This window comes from Anomalospiza imberbis, chromosome 26, assembly GCF_031753505.1.
Source record: "Anomalospiza imberbis isolate Cuckoo-Finch-1a 21T00152 chromosome 26, ASM3175350v1, whole genome shotgun sequence".
In the NCBI taxonomy this organism is placed as follows: domain Eukaryota; kingdom Metazoa; phylum Chordata; class Aves; order Passeriformes; family Viduidae; genus Anomalospiza; species Anomalospiza imberbis.
In genome coordinates, this window is record NC_089706.1 from 1,313,644 (window position 1) to 1,331,976 (window position 18,333).

Here is an 18,333-nt window from a genome sequence, read left to right on the forward strand (position 1 = left end):
CAGTTGCCCCTGTGCTCGCCCCTGGCTACCCCTGCCAGTGATGGCTGGACACGGTGCTGAAGGAATCGGGGTGCAGGGGGGTCGGACTGGTGTCCAGCATGTCCCTACCCTTGTCCTCGGTGCTGCCCACCCCGTGCCGAGTGGGGCTGGTTAGAACAGAGGTGCCAGGGCCCCGCGCCGTGTGTCGTGTTGTTTGACCAGGATTATCTGCTACGCACTAATTTCCTTTGGGGCTGTGATGAAGTCAGAAAACCACAGGCAGCTCTCCCCGGCGGCGCCTTCCGCTGCGGATCACTTGACATGTCCCTTCCCAGGAGGGCCAGGCCAGGCACGCTCCGGCACCATGGACCAAAGGGAGATCCTGCTACAGAACCTGGAAAGGGCCCAAGGCAAGAAGCTCAGCCAAGGAGAGTTTGCAGAGGAGTTTTTGGTGAGTTCTCCCAAGGCTTGGCTCAGTGCTTCAGCTCATGTCGGAGGGAATCGCTCGGTCACCTCTCAAACCTGTGACAGATTTTCTAGTTTTATAGCAGACACCCAGAAGCTGACTGGGCTAAGAGGAATGTAAAGACATGATAGGAAATTATTGTTTGCATTTGAACTGTTTGCTTTTTAACTAATCACCCGAGTGCTTCCTGTTTTCTGCTTGGCGAATGCACTTGTCGGGACAGGGTTTCACTTTGCCTGGTAACAGAACTGGGGGGACAGGGAGGAATATGGAGCCTCTGGCCCTGGTGACACAACTGGGGATACAGGGAGGAATATGGAGCCTCTGCCCCTTCTCCCCACTGCAATGTGTTAGACCTGTGGCACACGAGTTCCTGCCAGGCATCTCTGGTTTCACCTTGACTTAGCTTGTCCTTGCTTCTATAAAGCACAAGTTGCCCAAGGGAGCTGTGGCTGCCCCATCCCTGGAAGTGTCCAAGGCCAGGGTGGAAAGGGCTTGGAACAACCTGGGAGAGCAGCAGGTGTCCCTGCCCATGGCAGGGGGTGGAATCAGATGAGCTTTGAGGTCCCTTCCAACCCAAACCATTCCAGACCTGTGTGCTCCACATCCAGCAGTGCTCCTGGCCCCTCCTGGAAACTACTTTCTTGTTCCCTCAAGGCAAAAGCTGCACAAAATGCTGATGGCTCCCACCACCCCCTGTGTTCTGCGTTGCCCTGAATCTGTGAGCTCTCTGATATTCTTTTGGTTTGGGCGCCAGGGGTGAGGCTCAGATGCTAACGCACCATCTCATGGCTAAAGCTGGTGGCTGGAGGTGGCTCTTGGTGCATCAGCTGGAGGCAGTTGGCTCTGACAGGCTGTCTGGGCTGCTCGGAGAGGCAGTGACATTGCCCAGCTCTCACAGACACAGGGAAGGGTAAAACTGTGAGATCTGAGACATGTCAAACACTGGACTGACCCGGGCAGTGGGCTCCGGCTTACCGAGGGGTCTCCACAAGCTCCAGCCCTGCTCTGTCGTACCAGCAAAATCTGGCTCTTCAAACACTTGGGGGAAAGCTGAGTGCTTGGTTTCCAGGTGTCTGGGGTGGAGGGAAGTGATTAATCTGAGCCTGCAGTGACAGTCTGTTGTTCCATGGAACAAAGCGCTGCCACAGCCTGCTGAGTTTCCCCTCTCTCTGCCTGGTGTCTGTGTGTGTGAGGCAGTGGGCTCTGAGCCCTGCTGCTCAGGCTGGCTCCAGCAGCCTGATGTATTAATTTCTGATCAAAATGGCAGGTGGAAACGGTCAAGGCTGCATTTCCTGTTGTATGGGATACAATCTTCTCAGAGACACCTGATTTGTGGCCGCTTTTGCAAGGCAGTGGCCTCAGCAGGCCACCGTGTTGGCTTGTTTCCAAACGTGGCAGATATATTCAGTGCCATTCCCCCACCCCAATTCCTGCCCTCTCCTTGTGGGTCCAAGCAGTTGTATGTGCAAATTGAGGTGATGTTACTATAAATCATAGAGGTTTCGTTAGAGTCCCCTTTTTGTGTTTGTGCAGTCTCACAGCTGCACACTGCCCAGGCTCCCCAGGGAATGGGCACAGCCCCGAGGCTGCCAGAGCTCCAGGAGCCTTTGGACACTGCTCTCAGGCACAGGGTGGGATTTTGGGGTGTCTGTGCAAGGCCAGAAGTTGGACTCAATGATTCTTATGGGTCCCATCCAGCCCAGGATATTCCATGATTCTGTGATTCCCACATCCTTTTTCATACCTAGGCATTTCCCAAGCTGTTTCATGTCAGATTATTCAGGGACAGAAAAGTCAGATGATTCAGGGCCTTGGCTCTGGGAAGACTGGCTTTAGTATGGAGTGATGTCCCTTCCATGAAAGGTTTCCCTGGAATCTGGGGGTGCACTGGAAGGAGGAAGGGGAGGATGTGACCAACACCAGAATTGCTCAGGTTACAGGGGTGTGGAGGCTACAAAACTCACCGTGCTCCCACAATTTCTATCCCACTGTGTCTGCCCCAGGTTCTTAATTAATAGAGACTGGACATATGGACTGTCCTGAGCCTCCTGTACCTCCTTCCTCACTCATTGCATCAGATCTCTGAGATTTAACTTCTATTGAGGCTGAATTTAGTGTTTTAAAACTGCAGTTTAATATTAAAAGCCATCAATCTGGACACAAAAGTATGAAAGAAAAAATGCAGCGAGTATGGTGCTTCTGAAGCTGATGGTAACAAATAGTGTGTGTTATTTAGGAGCTGGTGGCAGTGAAATAAAATTCTATGCTTTACCAGGAGAAAGATGCTTTAACTCCCTGTGAGTGCTGCAGCTTTATCATGAAAATGAAAGAGATGAGAGCTTTGCAGCCCTAAGGGTCTGTCCCAGGACTCCTTGTCTTTCATCAGTCCATGGAGCCACTCTGCTCCAGTTGCTCCTGCTCCCTTAGTGACTTGAGCATCGCTGCTTCCAGCTGCAGGTGGGAGCACCTCTACCAAAGTGAGAGAAATCAATAGATCTACCTGTATTTTCTGTGACACTGTCACTCCTGTGATCTGGGGTGCCATTTGTACTGAGAGTGGCTCCCCTGGGCCTCACTCACTTGTGAAGGGCGATGCTTTGTGTCACTTCACAAGCCGACGTGTGGGCACTGCCTCAGCACACACTTTCCATCCTCCACAAGCCTCTGCTGGGGCTCTCAGGTGGTTCTGTCTCTATTCTTGCTCTGAGCAAAGCCACTCAGGAAAGAACTAATGGTGCCGACCTTGCTTTGTGGTAGCAAATGTGACCCCTGCAGACCTTCATGTGCTCTCTAGTAGTGAGCTGGCTGTAGCATGTCTGCTGTAATTTGAATTTGTTCCACTCTTTTATCACAGAAGCTGAAGACACAGTCAACAAAGTACAGATCGGATAAAATCTACCCTACAGCAGTGTCTGAGCAGCCAGAGAATGTCAAGAAGAACAGATACAAGGACATCTTACCTTGTAGGTTGGAAATGGCACATGTTCCTACTCAGCCTTTTGTTTTTCTTGCTTTTCTTATTCTCATTCTGTGGTGCCTGCCTGCACAGTTGTTGTATGTGAGCATCTCACTGCTGTCTGTTGGCTTTGAGTCCTGCTGCTCAGATTTAGGGCTTTGGCTGCTGCAGTGCCTGCTCTGGTGGACTTTGGCACATATCAACACTGTCAGGCACGTGGTGGGATTTTGGGGATGTCCTGCGCAGGGCTGGGAGTTGGACTTGATGATCCTTGTGGGTCCTTTCCAGCTCAGGATATTCTGTGGTTCTGTGATATTTCCACAGACAGAAGAACTTCTATTCACTAGGAAACACATCCTCCAGTGATAATTCTTGCAAGCTTTCTGGTTAGCACTGTGACCACTTGCATCCAAAGGCCTTTGGACAGCAATGTGCAGAGCAGACAACAGGCAAACCCTGCTGTGGCTTGGCTTGGCTTGGTGCAGTGGTCTCCAAAGGACTCTGTCCCAGGATCAGAGCAGACTGACTCTTTTGTCCACTCCAACTTGGAAAAGAAAGTAAAACACAGAATCATTAAGGTTGGAAAAGACCTCCAGGATGGAGTCCAGCTTTCAAACCTTTGTATCTGACCCCACAGAGCTGGTTTGAGCCTGCAGTGCTGTCAGGTGGTTTTGGGCTTGGCTTGCTGCATGGTCAGAGGGGATCAGCATTGCACTGGGGTAGTGGCAGCACCTGCAGCTCTCCCCTAAGACCTCCCTCACTCTCCAAAAGGATCTTGTCCATCCCCTGTGCGTGCAGGCAGCAGGGCTGTGGGAGGTGTGGGAGGGACATCTGCTTGCACACCCATCACTGGATGGGCTCTCTGACGTGAGTGCTCCCCCAGAGCCCCTGGTGCTGCCCTCCAAGGGCTCAGTGACCTTGAAGGACACACACTGACTGCTTCCCCCGCTTTTGCAGTTGACCACAGCAGAGTGGAGCTGTCCCTGATTACGTCGGACACAGACTCTCATTACATCAATGCCAACTTCATCAAGGTTTGCCCGTTTTGTGGTGTTTTGTCCTGCAAAGGGTTTGGTGGTGCCAGCTCGGTGGGTTGTGCCAGGAGGAGCAGGCTGGGGGCTCTGCAGCACTTTCAGGGCTGTGCTCAAGGATAACTGGTATAAGAAGATGAGTGAGCCCTCCAGAAAGCCCCTTTGCAGCACAGAGGCACCGGCCTATGGGGCAAGGGACACACTCATGCCGGGGGTGGAACAGTTTGTGGTTCTCAGCCCCAACTTCCTCGTCGCCGTGGCTGCCTTTGGTGGGTGACTGGTGCAAAACTGCCTGTGGCCAGAGTCACCTGGGCTGAAACCAGTGCAGAGGCAGGAAGCCTTGCAGTGCTGCATGGCTGGGACCCGCTGCTGGGGTGAGCAACAGGGCAGATCAGTGTGGGACAGTGCTCCATCTGCAGCTCCACGAGTCCTGGGGCTGTCCTGGGCCTACAGCCCTTCTCTGACTGACAGATAGAGAGAGAGAGAGAGATAAAGATAGAGAGATAGAGAGAGCGAGATAGATAGACAGATAGATAGTTCCCTTCCGTCTCCATGAGGGTGACCAGTGGCCCAGGGGTCTGTGTAGCCTGTCTGCAGAAGATCAAACCTTCCCTTCAGTTCATTCTTTGGCCATCAGCAAGAGAGCTGTGGCCACATCACCTCCACGCTCCCAGAGGTGCGGTAAGAGCTGGTGCTGGTCTCTGGGAGCAGATCTCAGCTCAGTCCCAGCTCCCCAGCTTGGCCCTGCCTTTGGTTTGCACACCACTGCTTGAGTTAATGTATGTGCCCAAAATTCAACTATATGAAAGTCCTTCTAAATCCTTAATGGGCTTGCTGGTAGAAAGAAATTCAGAGAGCGGAATGACTTTATTTCTGCAGGTGAAATATGCACAGATGTGCCCATGTCTGGTTTGAATGTTCCAGGGTGTCTACGGGCCAAGAGCATACATTGCAACCCAGGGTCCTCTGCCCACTACTGTCACTGACTTTTGGAGGATGATTTGGGAGTATGAAGTCCTGGTAAGGTGCAGATTTATACTTAAATATGAAGTTTATATGTCCTTTTTTTTTTTTTTTTTTTTTTTTTTTAAGAAAAGTTGTCCTTACAGCCAGAAGTCCTTTTTGAGGCAGGGGGAGTGTCAGGGTTTCCCTCCAGATGTTGGGTGTGTCCCACATCTCTCCTGTCACCCTCCTCCCACTCGTGCCAGGGCAGGAGCCTGCTGGTGGCTGTCGCTGCCCTTGGGCTCTGGCTGGGGTGCCAGGCTGTGGGTGATGTCCCAGTGTGACTCGTCTGGCAGTTGGGGCTCGGGGGAAGGCAGCCCACAGTGTTTCCTTATCACTGATAAGCACCCACAAGAGGTGAGTTTAATTTTGCTGCCTGGATAGGAAACTCGTGTTCAGACTTTTCTAATGAGCCTTCTTCCTGCAGGTCGTGGTCATGGCTTGTATGGAGTTTGAAATGGGGAAGGTGAGTAGCGTGTCACAGATGGCCCTGAGTGCCAGGGCAGGGTGAGAGATGCAGATTTTTATTAAATCCCATCAGTAACAGCGAGTTTCTGTTTGATATAAGCTGGGTTTTGGGTCTCCAGCTGCAAATGGTCCCGTGGGAGATGTCCCTGCCCATGGCAGAGGGTGAAACGAGATGATCTTAAAGGTCCCTTCCAACCAAACCATGGTCTCTGATTCCATGAAATTCTTTAGCCATTTCCAGTAGTGTAGGGAATCTCTCTGGAAAGGGAAAACCCACAGAGGCAGCTCCAAGGAAGGGGAGGCTGGAGCTGGACAGCAGCAAGAGCTGAGCCTCTTCCCAGAGTGAATTTTGTCCTGAAAATTGAAAAGAGAGACAGCACAGCTGGGCCAGTGGGGAATAACCAAACACATCCTGCTTGTCCCAACAGAAGAAATGTGAGCGGTACTGGGCGGAGGTGGACAGCTCCCCCCTGCACTGTGGCCCTTTCTCCATCACCTGTGTGAGTGCAGCCACCCCAGAACCCTGGCCCACCCCGGGGCACCACGGAAAATCTGACTCTGACTCCTTCTTCTGCAGGAGGCTGAGGAGAAGAGGAATGAGTATGTGATTAGAACTTTAAAGGTGACCCTGAATGAGGTAAGGAGGAAAGGTCAAGGCAGAAAATGTACCTGGGCTGGCTTTGTTATATAAATAATATATTAAAATATGGCACATTTTGTGCAGAAAATTTTACATTGCTCAGGCTGCTGAATTAGATTTGACAGCAGTTGAGGGAACAAAGGAAGTAAAAGATTCATTAACTCAGACCTCAGTTTCTGAAGCTGTTTGTCAGTCATGGCAAATCAGGCTCCGGGTAAGTGAGGCCAAGAATGTCATAAAACAGCTCCTGCAGCAAAACCAACTGCAGACTGCTGCTCTGCCCTTTGCCTGCTGATGCAGATGGGAGCTGGGGGTGGAGCAGAAATCCAGCTCCCCTTGCTGTGCCGACATCCCAGACCCTGCCACTGCTCTTCTCCTGCAGGCAACACGCACCATCTACCACTTCCACTACAAGAACTGGCCGGACCACCACGTCCCCTCCTCCATCGAGCCCATCCTGGAGCTCGTCAGGGACATTCGCTGCTACCAGCCCAATGACAGGGTCCCTGTCTGCATCCACTGCAGGTGGGTGACCTGGCTGCCAGCAGGGAAGGGCTGCTGGCCCCCAGAGCCCCGTGCTCCCATGTCCCGAGGGGTCACAGGGCAGGGAAGCTGGCCAAGCCCATAGCCAAGCTCCTCTTTAGGGAGCCTTGAGGCAAAGGGCTCCTCGGAGGACAGCCAGCATGGCCAGGGGGCAGGGAAGGAGGCAGCAGCAGGCCAGCAATAGAGTCACAGAACCATGGAATTGTTTAGGTTGGAAAAGTCCCTTAAGATGCTCGAGTCCAACCATTCGCCCAGGACTGCCAAGGCCACCACTAAACCACGTCCTCAAGTGCCACATCTACACGTGTGTTCAATGGTGACTTCACCACTGCCCTGGGCAGCCTGTGCCAGTGCTTGACAATGCTTTTGGTCAAGAAATTTTCCCTAATATGCAATCTAAACCTCCCCTGGGGCAACCTGAGGCCATTTCCTCTTCTCCTGTCCCTTGTTAGTTGGGAGAAGAGACCAACACCTGGCTGGCTACACCCTCCTGTCAGGGAGTGAGACTGTCTGGGTCAGAGACCACCACCACCGGCCACGTCCACGTGTGGCTGGTCACCACAGGGGGACTGAGAGCTGTTCTCAGGGGATGAGCTCTGCCTCCCAACCCTGTGCAGCAGAGCCCTGCGTGGGCTGAAGCTGCAGCATCCTGCGGGTCTGCAGGATGTGTGCGGGACAGCAGGGTCACAGGCGTCTGTGGCTCCTCTCCAAACACCCCGGTCAGAAGCACAGCGTGCCCAGCCCGTGCCCTGTGGCTGTCGTTGCAGTGCTGGCTGCGGCAGAACCGGCGTCATCTGCGCCATCGACTACACCCAGAAGCTGCTGAAGGACGGGGTGAGTGCCAGCCCTCACTGCCCTCCATGGCACCTGCACCCCTCTGTCCCTCCCCAGCCTTCCCTCTGCCTTTCAGCCCCTCTGACTGCGCGCAGGGGGATTTCAGGTGGCTGGGAGCTCCCCACGGCCTCGCTGGAGAACGGCAGTGGCCGAAGTGCTGATTCCCCATTCCCAGTTCGTGCCAGTCCTCTCTCTTCAGGCACTGACAGCATCACACCAGTGGGGCAGAATCCCCCCTCCACTGCTGGCTCTGGCCTGGCCTTCAGCTCACAGCACATGGCCCTGTGCCGACCTTCACTCTTCAGTGCATCTTTACTGTCTACGTTTGTCTCTCCACGCTCACGCATCAGATATTCAGTGTTTCCAAACCGCCCCCTTGCTTTACTCTGACTCTCCAATAATGGTACAGGCAGCGATCCCTGGCCTCAGGGCAGGTGCTGGGATGCAGAGGAGAGCCTGCTGTGTTCTACAGCTCCCCGAACCCACCCAGCTGGGAAATCAGTGTCATGTCCTTCGTGCTGCCCACAGCTGTTATAAAAAGGGTGTTTTCTGTGGAGTGTGAGACAGGAGGGAGGAAGATGGCTTGTAATAAATAAAACAGCACTTTAAGTAGGCCCTTTGTTAAAAATTATTGCAGTAGCAGGCCTGGATTTCAGACAGTGCTCTGAACTGCCTCGTGACTTGGAGGATTCGTGGAATTAGACCTGTCTGTAATTTTTTATCAGAGAAATCATAGAAATCATTGAAAGATTTGGGTCAGAAGGATCTTAAAAATCCTCTCTTTCCAGCCCCCTGCCGTGGGTAAGGACACCTTCCACTGTGCCAGGTGGCTCCAAGCCCCATCCAGCCTGGTCTTGGGCACTTCCAGGGATCCAGGGGCAGCCACAGCTGCTCTGGGCACCTGTGCCAGGGCCTCCCCACCCTCACAGGGAAGAATTCCTTCCCAATATTAAATCTGAATCTCTCCTCTTTCAGTTTAAAACCATTCTGCCTTTTCTCTTTCTCGCCAGATTGTTCCAGTGAACTTCAGTGTTTTCAGTCTGATCCAGGAAATGCGCACACAAAGACCCTGCATAGTGCAGACCAAGGTGTGTTTGGGGAATGTCACCAGCTGCCCCATGCTGGCACCTCACCTTTTCCCCAGGAGGGTTCACGGCAGGGAAACCCAGAGCAGTGGTGCTGGTGGGAGCTGGGAGATGTTGTGCAAAGTCCCTTTTCTGAACAGAGCAATGATTTGGCAGAAGTTCATTTGGTAGCTGAGCATTTCCTTGTGGACAGCTGGGCCAGTGCTCACAGTGGGATTTATCAAATGCTTACACTGTGAAACCAGGACTGTCCAGGCGATAAAGTGGGAACTTTACTCAGCTGCAACAGACTGAAGAGGAAGCTCAATGCAGAACAGTGTTGTTTGCACACGCAAAAACCCCCCAAAATGCTTCAGGGTGAACCCTGTGAGAGTTGTGGCTTCTGCCTCTTCTCGAAATTCACGCCCTGGCAACGGACAGGAAAGGCAGCTTCTCTCAGGGTGATGCTTGCTTGGGAAGAGGTGGCCATTCACAGGTCCCACCGGTGCCGGCTGTGACATTTTTTGCCTGTGTGGAATGCAGGAGCAGTATGAGCTGGTTTACGACGCGGTGATTGAGCTCTTCAAAAGGCAGATTCAAGCACTCGATGCCCAGAAAGATTCTGCTGCTTCACAGGTAAAAGTCCCAGGACACACACGCTGCCTCTTGCAGCCTGGGTGCTCCAGCTCTAACCTCAATTCCTGCTGCCGATCTGGGGTGAATTCCCATATTTTCTGCTGCCCTTGATACCCAAACTGAGTCTCTTTTGACATTAACCCATGAGAATCCAGTTCTTTCCCTGAATGTGCAATGCTTATCACAAACAAGACCTAGATTTTCTTCAGTCTCAAAGCCATTTTCTACTTTCTATATATTTTTATGATTGTTTAATGTCATGAGTGAATAGAACAGCACAAATTTTCTACAGGACTGACTGATTTCCATGGGGATGTGCCAGTGAAACTTGAGGGATTTCCAGACCAGGCTGGGAAAGTCCAGGTTGGGAAGCTTGGGATCACAAGGCAGTGAGGCTGAAAGTGTTACCTCGTGTATGCTAGTGAGGGAATCAGCACTACAGCCTGTCTGTGGGAGGGCATAGGGGGAAACATCTTGTGAAAAACATGGCAAAGTCTCACAAATCTGTTACACCACTGAGGAAAAGAAATGTGGTCTTGGTGTGAAGTTGCATATTAACAGGAATAGCCAAAACATCTCTGGTTGAGGTTTTCTTTGCTCTTGCTGTTCTGCGACTGCTGACATGAGCCTCACTGGATCAAATCCAGGAAAGTAAATGCATCACAGCAAAGCCTGGAAGGTCACTGTGAGCTCACTTTGTCAGAAACTTTCATCTAAAAAATGAGAAAGGGATCCTGCAATGGGACTCGTGCCTCAGTTTTACCATAGGATTTGCAGTTCATCCCAAGCCAGAGCTGAGTGAGAAAAGAACTGGGAAAAGCCTTTTTGGACTGGTTAAAGACAGTCTGTGAGCAAAGGTCACACAGGGCTGGAATGACACAAAATGCAGAGGACTTCTCAAGTCAGGATGTGGTTTTGTAGCTCTTGCCCAAACCTCTCGCCCCCCGAAACCTCCCTGTCCTCTGAGGACACTGTGCAGAGCACAGGGATGGCCATGACCTGCTGTCATGCACAAAACCAGCACCCAGCTTGCCCAGTGGGGGCTCCTGAAGGCAGAGTGTCTGCACAGGCTGCCTGCCAGCTGTCAGGCACAGCTGGATGGTTGTAGGGCTCGCTGTACTCTCATTTCAGAAAGGTGCTGGCAGAGCTGCCCTTCAGGAAGTTCTGTCTGCAGTTTTCAGCTCCACCATGGTGTCATTTCCCAAGTGCTTTAGTAAATAGAAGTATTTGGCAAAAAATCCCAGCTCCTGAAGCAGCGCATTGGTGTTCTTTACATTCTGCCTCCTCACTCTTGTTTGCAAACATTTCCTTTCCCCAGGAAGCAGCAGGGCACCCTGTAGCCAAGCCAGTCCCGACTCCAGTGGAAGACATTTATGGCCTGAGTTTACTCACCTGGTAAGGCCTCAGCACAAGTATCCCTGGTTGATGTTTGCAGTCACCCCCACGATTTCAGAGAGATGGACTTCTTCACGTGTGCTCTGGAACACTTTAGCTCTCAGGATCTGCTGCCTCCCTTGAGTCCCACTTTGACTCTCCTGTTTGTTCCTAACATAATTCATAGAATCATAAAGGTTGGAAAAGTTTCTAAGACCACTGAACACAGCCATTAACCCAGACTGCCAGGTCCAGCACTGAACCATGTCCCCAGGTGCCACATCCACATGTTTTATGAGCACTTCCATGGATGGTGTTTCCATCTTCCCTGGGCAGCCCGCTGCAATGCCTCATCACCCCCTGAGTGAAGAAACTTTTTCTGATTTCCTAATAATTCCTGCTCTTCTCACTGATGTGTCTCAGCCTCTTCCCTCTGTGCCATTATCTGTCCCCTTCTTCTGCCCTGGGCTTTGTGTCACTCAGTGTTTCACATATGAACTGGAAACAGTATAAAACAGTATAAAAGAGTATAAAAAAGTCTCATGAACATGGAGGCTGGGTCATCCCAGCCCTCTGCCTGGCATGGAATGCCCCCACACTGGTCCTATCATCCATCTGCACGTTCCACTCCAGAGCCCCTTGCTGCAGGAATAGCAATCCTGAGGATGCAGCTTCCCAATACCAGCAGCTTCCAAGGGTGGTGGGATCTCTCTGTGGACATGTTTGGGATTGCAGTGTCTGCTCTCTGTAAATAATTCTGCTTTTTTGGTTCAGTTTGCTGGCATAAAGAGGCCTCCTCTGTTCACCATTTAACGGTGTTGAAATGGAGCACAGTCCTTCCCTGTGCTCCCCGCTCGAGGCTGGGCTGGGCTCTGCATTCCTGAAGGAATTGCTCCTGGGAGCAGTGCTGTGGGCTCTGTTAGCGGGCTAACATTTTCTGAGCCCTCCATGGCTTTGACTCCACACCACTTTATTGTGCTTCCACTGCAGCTCAGAGCGAGAGGAGCAGGCTGCACACCAGCATCTCCCTCCGCAGCAGGACGGGCACCACCATCTCCCGCCGGTGGCACAGAGCAAAGCGCCCCTGGGTGCCCCGGGAGCGCAGCCCAGCTCTGCCCGGGGCGTGCCCCCCATCAGACAGGCCATCTCCTTCGGTGCTCTGAACTTCTCCAGCTGCAGGAAGGCAGCTGCCGGCGAGCCCTGGGGTGCTGGGGATGCCCCTCAGAACCGCTGCAGCTGGGAGCTGGAGCTGGAGCCAAAGGGAGCAGGCGGGAGGGCGCCTGGTGCCAGAGCACCTCTGGCATGGACTGTATCGACCCCTCTAGCGCTGGGGCAGCGGCGAGAAGGCTGCGAATGGGATGCAGGGGATGCCAAGCCTCTTTGGAGTCCCCAGTGGCAAAAAGCCGGTCACTCGAGCTTCCAGGATGGATTTTCCCACGTGGACCTGAACCCCTCCAGACGAGCAGCGGGTGGCCCCCCAGGCCACAGGAACCAGAGGCAATGTCCTCACCCTTCCCTGTGCTCAGCAGAAGACCCCTACTTCTCATCACTCTCGCCAGACGACCCTGCATCCCCCGTGTTTCCCTTTCTGGAGGGGCAGGATGAGCTCCTCCCTTCGTGCTCTGCCAGTGCCCCGCTAGAGCCCACCACAGCCAGCTCCCCATCATCCCACCATGCCCCCCTGAACCAGGAGAAGATCTTCTCCTCGGGTAAGTGCTGCTGGGACAAGGGGACACATGGGACCAGCTCGCTCTGGACTGGGGCGTGCTGGAGGGAGTGGTCAGTGTGGTCATCTGGTGTCCAGGCAGGTCTGTAGCTGCTCCTCAGGACTGGGCTCTCATGGGAGCTGAGGGAGCAGCTGGTTTCATCCTCACACTCTTCATCCTGCCTGAATTTTTTTCCCACAAACATTTTTAGAGCAGTGTCATTTTGGTGTTTGCGTTCCACAGCTGCCCTGAACCAATGTGTCACCTCAGAGCAGCTCTCACAGGGAGGCAGGGATGGTGCTGACCAATTCCTACACCGAGGTGCTCCAAAAAGCATTCAGAAAGCTCCCAGAAATGGTTTTCTCTGAGGATTTAGTTTTCAGGTCAAACCCCACTCTTTGCTGCAGAGTGTCGTGCAGGGGACACTGAAATCTCACTAAGATTGAGAGATCCAGGATTCAGGGGCCCTGAGCAACGTGGGTGACACCCCTGCCCACGGTGGGGGTGCAGGATCTAAATGGCTTTTAAGGTCCTTTCCAACCCATTCCATGATTCCATGATTCAACACAAGTCTTTTGCCCAGATCTGTAGCCTTAAATCCATCACCTGTCATATGAGGAAGGTGGAATTATTCCTTGTTGTGGTTAGTCCTGGTCCGATTGGACATTTCCTGTTGTCCACAGTTTTGGTACTTACTCCACTTTGTCCTGCCCAGGCCCCTCAGCATTCAGTGGAACAAAGGCATGCTCGTTATCCAGGGCCCTTGGGAAGTCCTGGGAGGTGCAGCCCAAGCCAAGCAGCAGCAGAACCACCAGCTGCATGCCTGGCTCTGTGCTGGGTTATGCTCATTTTCCTCGTGCAGTTGGTGCTGGGAGTTATTTGGATGTTTAACCAGTTTAGAGGAGTTTGACCTTAATCTCTGGTGCATGGCAGGGCAGGAGCAGCCCCCTCCCCTACACAGGTCTGTGGTCCCCTCGTGTCCTGCCATGGCGGTAACCCGTCTGTGTCTCTCCAATCAGCCCCCCTGGCACAGCCTGATGATGATGATGATGATGATGATGATGATGCTCCACCCCTGCCCCAGCGCACCCCAGAGTCCTTCATTGTGGCCAGTGAGCCGGGTGAGTGACTAACCGCATTAAATGTGGGTCTGAGCAGCACTGAGGGCTCACCCAACAGCGGGGTGGTTCTGTCGCATCTGGCAGTGCCTGGGATGAGGAGTGATCTCTCTGGTGTTCAATTGCTTCTAGGGCAATTTCCTCAGGCCGCTCCGGATTTCCAGATTCCAGACAGAAACCCAAATATTGGAACCTCCTGGGAGTGGAGTGGTGAGTCTCACTCAGAGGGGTTTCATGACCCTGTGAGACTGAGACCATGTAAGGTGAGAGTGGCTTTTTACCTCTTTTCTGGCACTATTCCTGTGCCAATCTCCTTACCACGTTTCCTTCTGTGAGAAAGGCTCTAGTTTTTGGCACTTTATACTTGCCATAAATTATTTCATAGAATCACAGAATTGTGGAAGAGTTTGGGTTGGAAGGGAATCTTAAGAAAATCCCATTCCACCCCCTGGCCATGGGCAAGGACACCTTCCACTAGACCAGGTTGCTCCAAGCCCTGTCCAACCTGGCTTTGAACACTTCCAGGGATTTCAGGGCTTCCAGGATTGGAAAGAAGATGGGTTCTTATCAACATCTACTTTACTCCAAACATTGTTTTTTGGGATTCTAAGAGCAGTACAGGGTAATAAACATATTGTCCCTCATTTAGAGAAGGATAATGAAGACAGGACATTAGTGTTCTGCTGAGCTTCACACAGCCCTGTGGAACCAACAGGAGCGGAACAAAATTTAGGCATCTGTTGATCATCCCCTAGCTGAGTGACAGCTCTGTCAAGTGGAAGAATGAGGCACAGGTCTGTCTTCCTCTACACGAGTGTGGAGGTGTATGTGGGAGGGTGTTTGCACATCACATAATTTCCTCATCTTCTCTGGCTTCCTTGTGTGCAAGAAAACAACATTTGGATGTGGGAATTTTAAATACCTGCCTTGTTTTTTGTTTCCAGAGTGTGAAGCTTTGGAGCCCACGAACAGGTAAAAGTTTAACGCTGGGATAATCTTTGGAATTAAGACCTGCTTTTTTTCCTGAAACTGCTTTATTTAGTAAATGTGTTTAGGATCTGTGCTCAGTGCAACGGAAATTGTTGCTAAATAGTTCTGCAACTAAATAGTTCCAACCAGAACTAGACAGTTCTGCAACCAAGTGAACTGGTAGTCTTACGTTTCCTAATCAGCTCCTGCCTCATCCTGTTCATGAGGATGTTCCTTGCAGCCTCCTCTTTGTCTGCATGTTGTGTGCTTCCTTTGAGACAAGCTGGTTGCTTCTAATACATATATATATATATACATATATAAATAATTTTAAAGCTAGGTAACCAAATCTTTTATCTTTGCTTTCTCAGAGACAACCCAGGATCGCTCCAGTTCTCCTCCTCCGCTTCCTGAAAGAACCCCAGAGTCATTCGTTCTCGCTGAGGCAGCAAGTAAGTGCTGAGCTCTTTTCTCGGGATGTAACTGAGGTTTTACACTCACACCTAGACCTGTAGGTTTCTGAGAGCGTGGCCCGCTTGCTCAAAGCATTACCAGGTACTGCTTCAGCACTTCCCTGCGGGAGAGTTCAGCAGATGCAATGAAAATAAACAAAAGTAGGGAACCTGCAGAAAATTTCTAGAAGTGCTGCATTAGAGGAGATGAAAAGCAACAACAAAGCACTTGGAAAAAAGCAGGAGGATTTGTGAATGACCACTGAAAACGTATGTATCATGTATGTTCCCAGGTCTCCAGCCTGCTGCAAGAAATTCCTTGAGTCCTGCGGGTTTGGAGAACAAGGGCTCAGGAACATCATCCAAAGAACTCATTAAATGCTTCAGGAGGAGCAAGGTAAAAGAAGCAAAAGGTGTGGGAAAAAAGGGAGAGAGAAGAGCTCTGGCACAGTTGGTGCTGCTCTCTCACTGGTCACTGGGGGAACAGGGCCCGCTTCGAGAGCGCTTGTGCTTAGGGCAAGAAAACAAGAGTAATAAAAATATTCTGGTGCAGAACAGCAAACACCCACCCTGTCTGCACTGGGAACAGGGAAACCCAGCCCTGCCCGTGCCAGTGGTTGTGCCTTGGCACTCCGTGCACCTGGAGTGCCAGCTCCTCTGGGAAAAAGTTGCTCCAGTGGGGTCTGAGTCTGTCCTACAAGGACAGAACCGTGGCCAGCCTCCTCTTGTTGAGCCTCCTGTTAAATATCCCCGTGGGATTGTCCTTTGGGGTGGAACGGTGGAACAGAAAAGCACTTGAGGAAAACAGCAAGAAAGTACAAACTGGAGGCATTTGGGATGACAAGGATAAAGCCAAAGGGAGTGGCACAAAGTTTGCTTTTTACGAAATGTGATACTTGTACATTTACCAGTGAATTCCCACAGTGGCTGGTCTATTTACACATTACATTTATCAGTGTTTTTATACATGGGCATTACCAGCAAATTCCCTTTACCACAGTAGCTGATCCACTGCTTCACACTTGTTTTTCCAACTAGCCTGTTTCTATATATTTTTTTTTTAACAGAGCTTGAAAATACTGAAAAATGTGCGAAAAAGTAAGTTTTACAGGCTAATATCTTCGCAATGGCTTTAAGTAAGTATTTAAATGTGTGGGGCCAGTGACCAGCTGCTGCAGTCTCATTTTTTATTTCTAGGCATCTGCAGTCCATCTTCACTGACAAAATCATCAGAACCCGCCCCAACAAAATCTCCGAGGTCTTTCCTTAACTTTGGTATGTTTTGCTCTTCGTGTTTCGGTAGGAAGAACCTGGGTCTTGGAAGTCTAAATGCCAGGCAGAACACTTACAAACTACAAATATTTCAATTAATGCTCACTAGGTTTTACATACTTCGTTTTTACACATTTACAACTTTATTTGCAACTACGGGATGTTGCTTTTCTGTCATATCTTAAAGCTTGGGAAAGATCTGAAATTGCAAGTATTTTCAATTCCTGTGTTATTTTAAGGGATTACATAATCAGCATCTGTAACACACAGAATTTGTTGCATTAAAATAAATATATAATTTCTTCCTAGGCTTCGCAAATCGATTTTCAAAACCTAAAGGACCAAGAAATCCACCCCCAGCATGGAATATTTAGATGTATTTTACAGACTTGGCATTGCAGATCTGTGAAGTCATCCTGAAATACTTGGAATGCCCATCCCAGTGAAGCTTCCACCAAAATAAACACATCCAAAGCTGCTACACGGTATTGGCAGCTCAGGCACTACTTGCACATTCACCGAATTTAAAACTGGAGTTTTAGAGTCAAGAACGTAAAAGTACCAGCAGCTTTCAGTTAATTCGCAATGGGATGGAAGGTAAACCCTGGAATACAAGTTTTATCCTAAGGAAGGACGTATTTTTGTCGTGTTTTGGAATGTAATCACTTCAAAAGGATGGATTTGAGCATAAACTGGTGATGGGACCCAGTGAAGACTCTGGGATGAACTGGAAAGCCAACGGAGCAGAGTGAGGTGATCAAGACCCTCTCTCACGTTTGTAGGTCTATTCTAATCAAAGACACTGAAATGTTTACATTCCTTGGACTAAGAGGGAATTAGCCTCCCAAATTTTAGAAATAATATAAGCTTTTTTTTGTTTTTCTCCCCCATCTGAGCGAATCAGAGCATTTGTCTGGATTTTGGGGCAGTAAGACTTGAGATGGTGATTGATCCCATGGAAATGAATCCGGTGTAAGTGGCTGACCCAGCTGCTCTTCTATCTGGGGAAAAAGAAAAAAATCCCAAAACACCATGACAGCAAGCAAAATATTAGTGTATTTTAAAGCAATGCTGTTTCCAAGGGTTTGTGATTCTCTGGCACAGAATTTCAGGTGGGAACAAGGAAGATGAGATTCCTCACCAGATTCCACTGATGTTTCTATCAGTGGGGAGGGATAAGGAGGCTGAACATTGCTTTATATGATTATTTTCCTGTAAAGACAGGAAAAAAAAAAAAAGAAAAATCAAAACAACCCCACCAACCAAGGTGGTATTTGGGGAATTTGGTCAAGAAGAATCTGCTGACCACTGCTGGAATGGAAAACTCAGCTGGTTTAAAGTTGGGGGAATAGCCAATATTGCCTTTTTTATTACTGTGGTCACAGGGTTTCTTAACAGCAGAAAACAGTGAAAACCTTTACCCAAATTATATCCTGTTTCTCCCAGGCTGGACAGGGTTTGGAGCAACCTGCTGTAGTGGAAGGTGCCCCAGCCCACGGCAGTGGGTGAAACGAGATTAAGTTCCCTCCTAACCCTTAACTTTCTATGATTCAATGATTTTATTCCACCCCACTGCCGTGGGCAGGGCTGGCCTCCCAAAGCTCGCTCCAACGGCTCCACATCACCTCCCTCACGGAGGGGAAAGCCTCGGCAGCAGCCCGCGGCCGGTGTTTTACGGAGGAAGCACTTGAGGACAAGCGAGAAACGCCATAAGAACAGGAGCTCCGGAGCGCGGCCCGCCCCGCGGCTCCGCGCCCCCTCAGCGCCCCCTCAGCGCCCCCTCAGCGCCCCCTCAGCGCTTTCCCGCCCTGCTCCCGCCG

The 18,333-nt window shown here is 50.8% G+C and overlaps 1 protein-coding gene across 3 annotated transcripts; it reads left to right on the plus strand.

Annotated features, from left to right (window-relative positions):
• Positions 1 to 241: 241 nt before the first annotated feature.
• On the plus strand, positions 242 to 17,393 carry PTPN22 (protein tyrosine phosphatase non-receptor type 22). Of its 3 annotated transcripts, none has more exons than XM_068173454.1 (22): positions 242 to 430; positions 3,303 to 3,411; positions 4,362 to 4,438; positions 5,360 to 5,455; positions 5,865 to 5,903; positions 6,337 to 6,405; positions 6,483 to 6,542; positions 6,649 to 6,759; positions 6,928 to 7,070; positions 7,856 to 7,922; positions 8,933 to 9,010; positions 9,530 to 9,622; positions 10,941 to 11,017; positions 11,987 to 12,705; positions 13,722 to 13,823; positions 13,953 to 14,083; positions 14,765 to 14,792; positions 15,161 to 15,241; positions 15,535 to 15,638; positions 16,309 to 16,339; positions 16,439 to 16,516; positions 16,823 to 17,393. In XM_068173454.1, exons 1-22 carry the CDS (start codon positions 344 to 346, stop codon positions 16,885 to 16,887), a joined length of 2,445 nt encoding a protein of 814 aa, XP_068029555.1. In that variant the 5' UTR covers positions 242 to 343; the 3' UTR covers positions 16,888 to 17,393. The 3 variants fall into 3 exon arrangements, with proteins under 3 accessions (XP_068029555.1, XP_068029554.1, XP_068029557.1); XM_068173453.1 differs by having other exon boundaries at positions 243 to 430; positions 6,334 to 6,405; positions 16,823 to 17,392; XM_068173456.1 differs by lacking the exon at positions 6,649 to 6,759 and having other exon boundaries at positions 244 to 430; positions 6,334 to 6,405; positions 16,823 to 17,389.
• Positions 17,394 to 18,333: the final 940 nt, after the last annotated feature.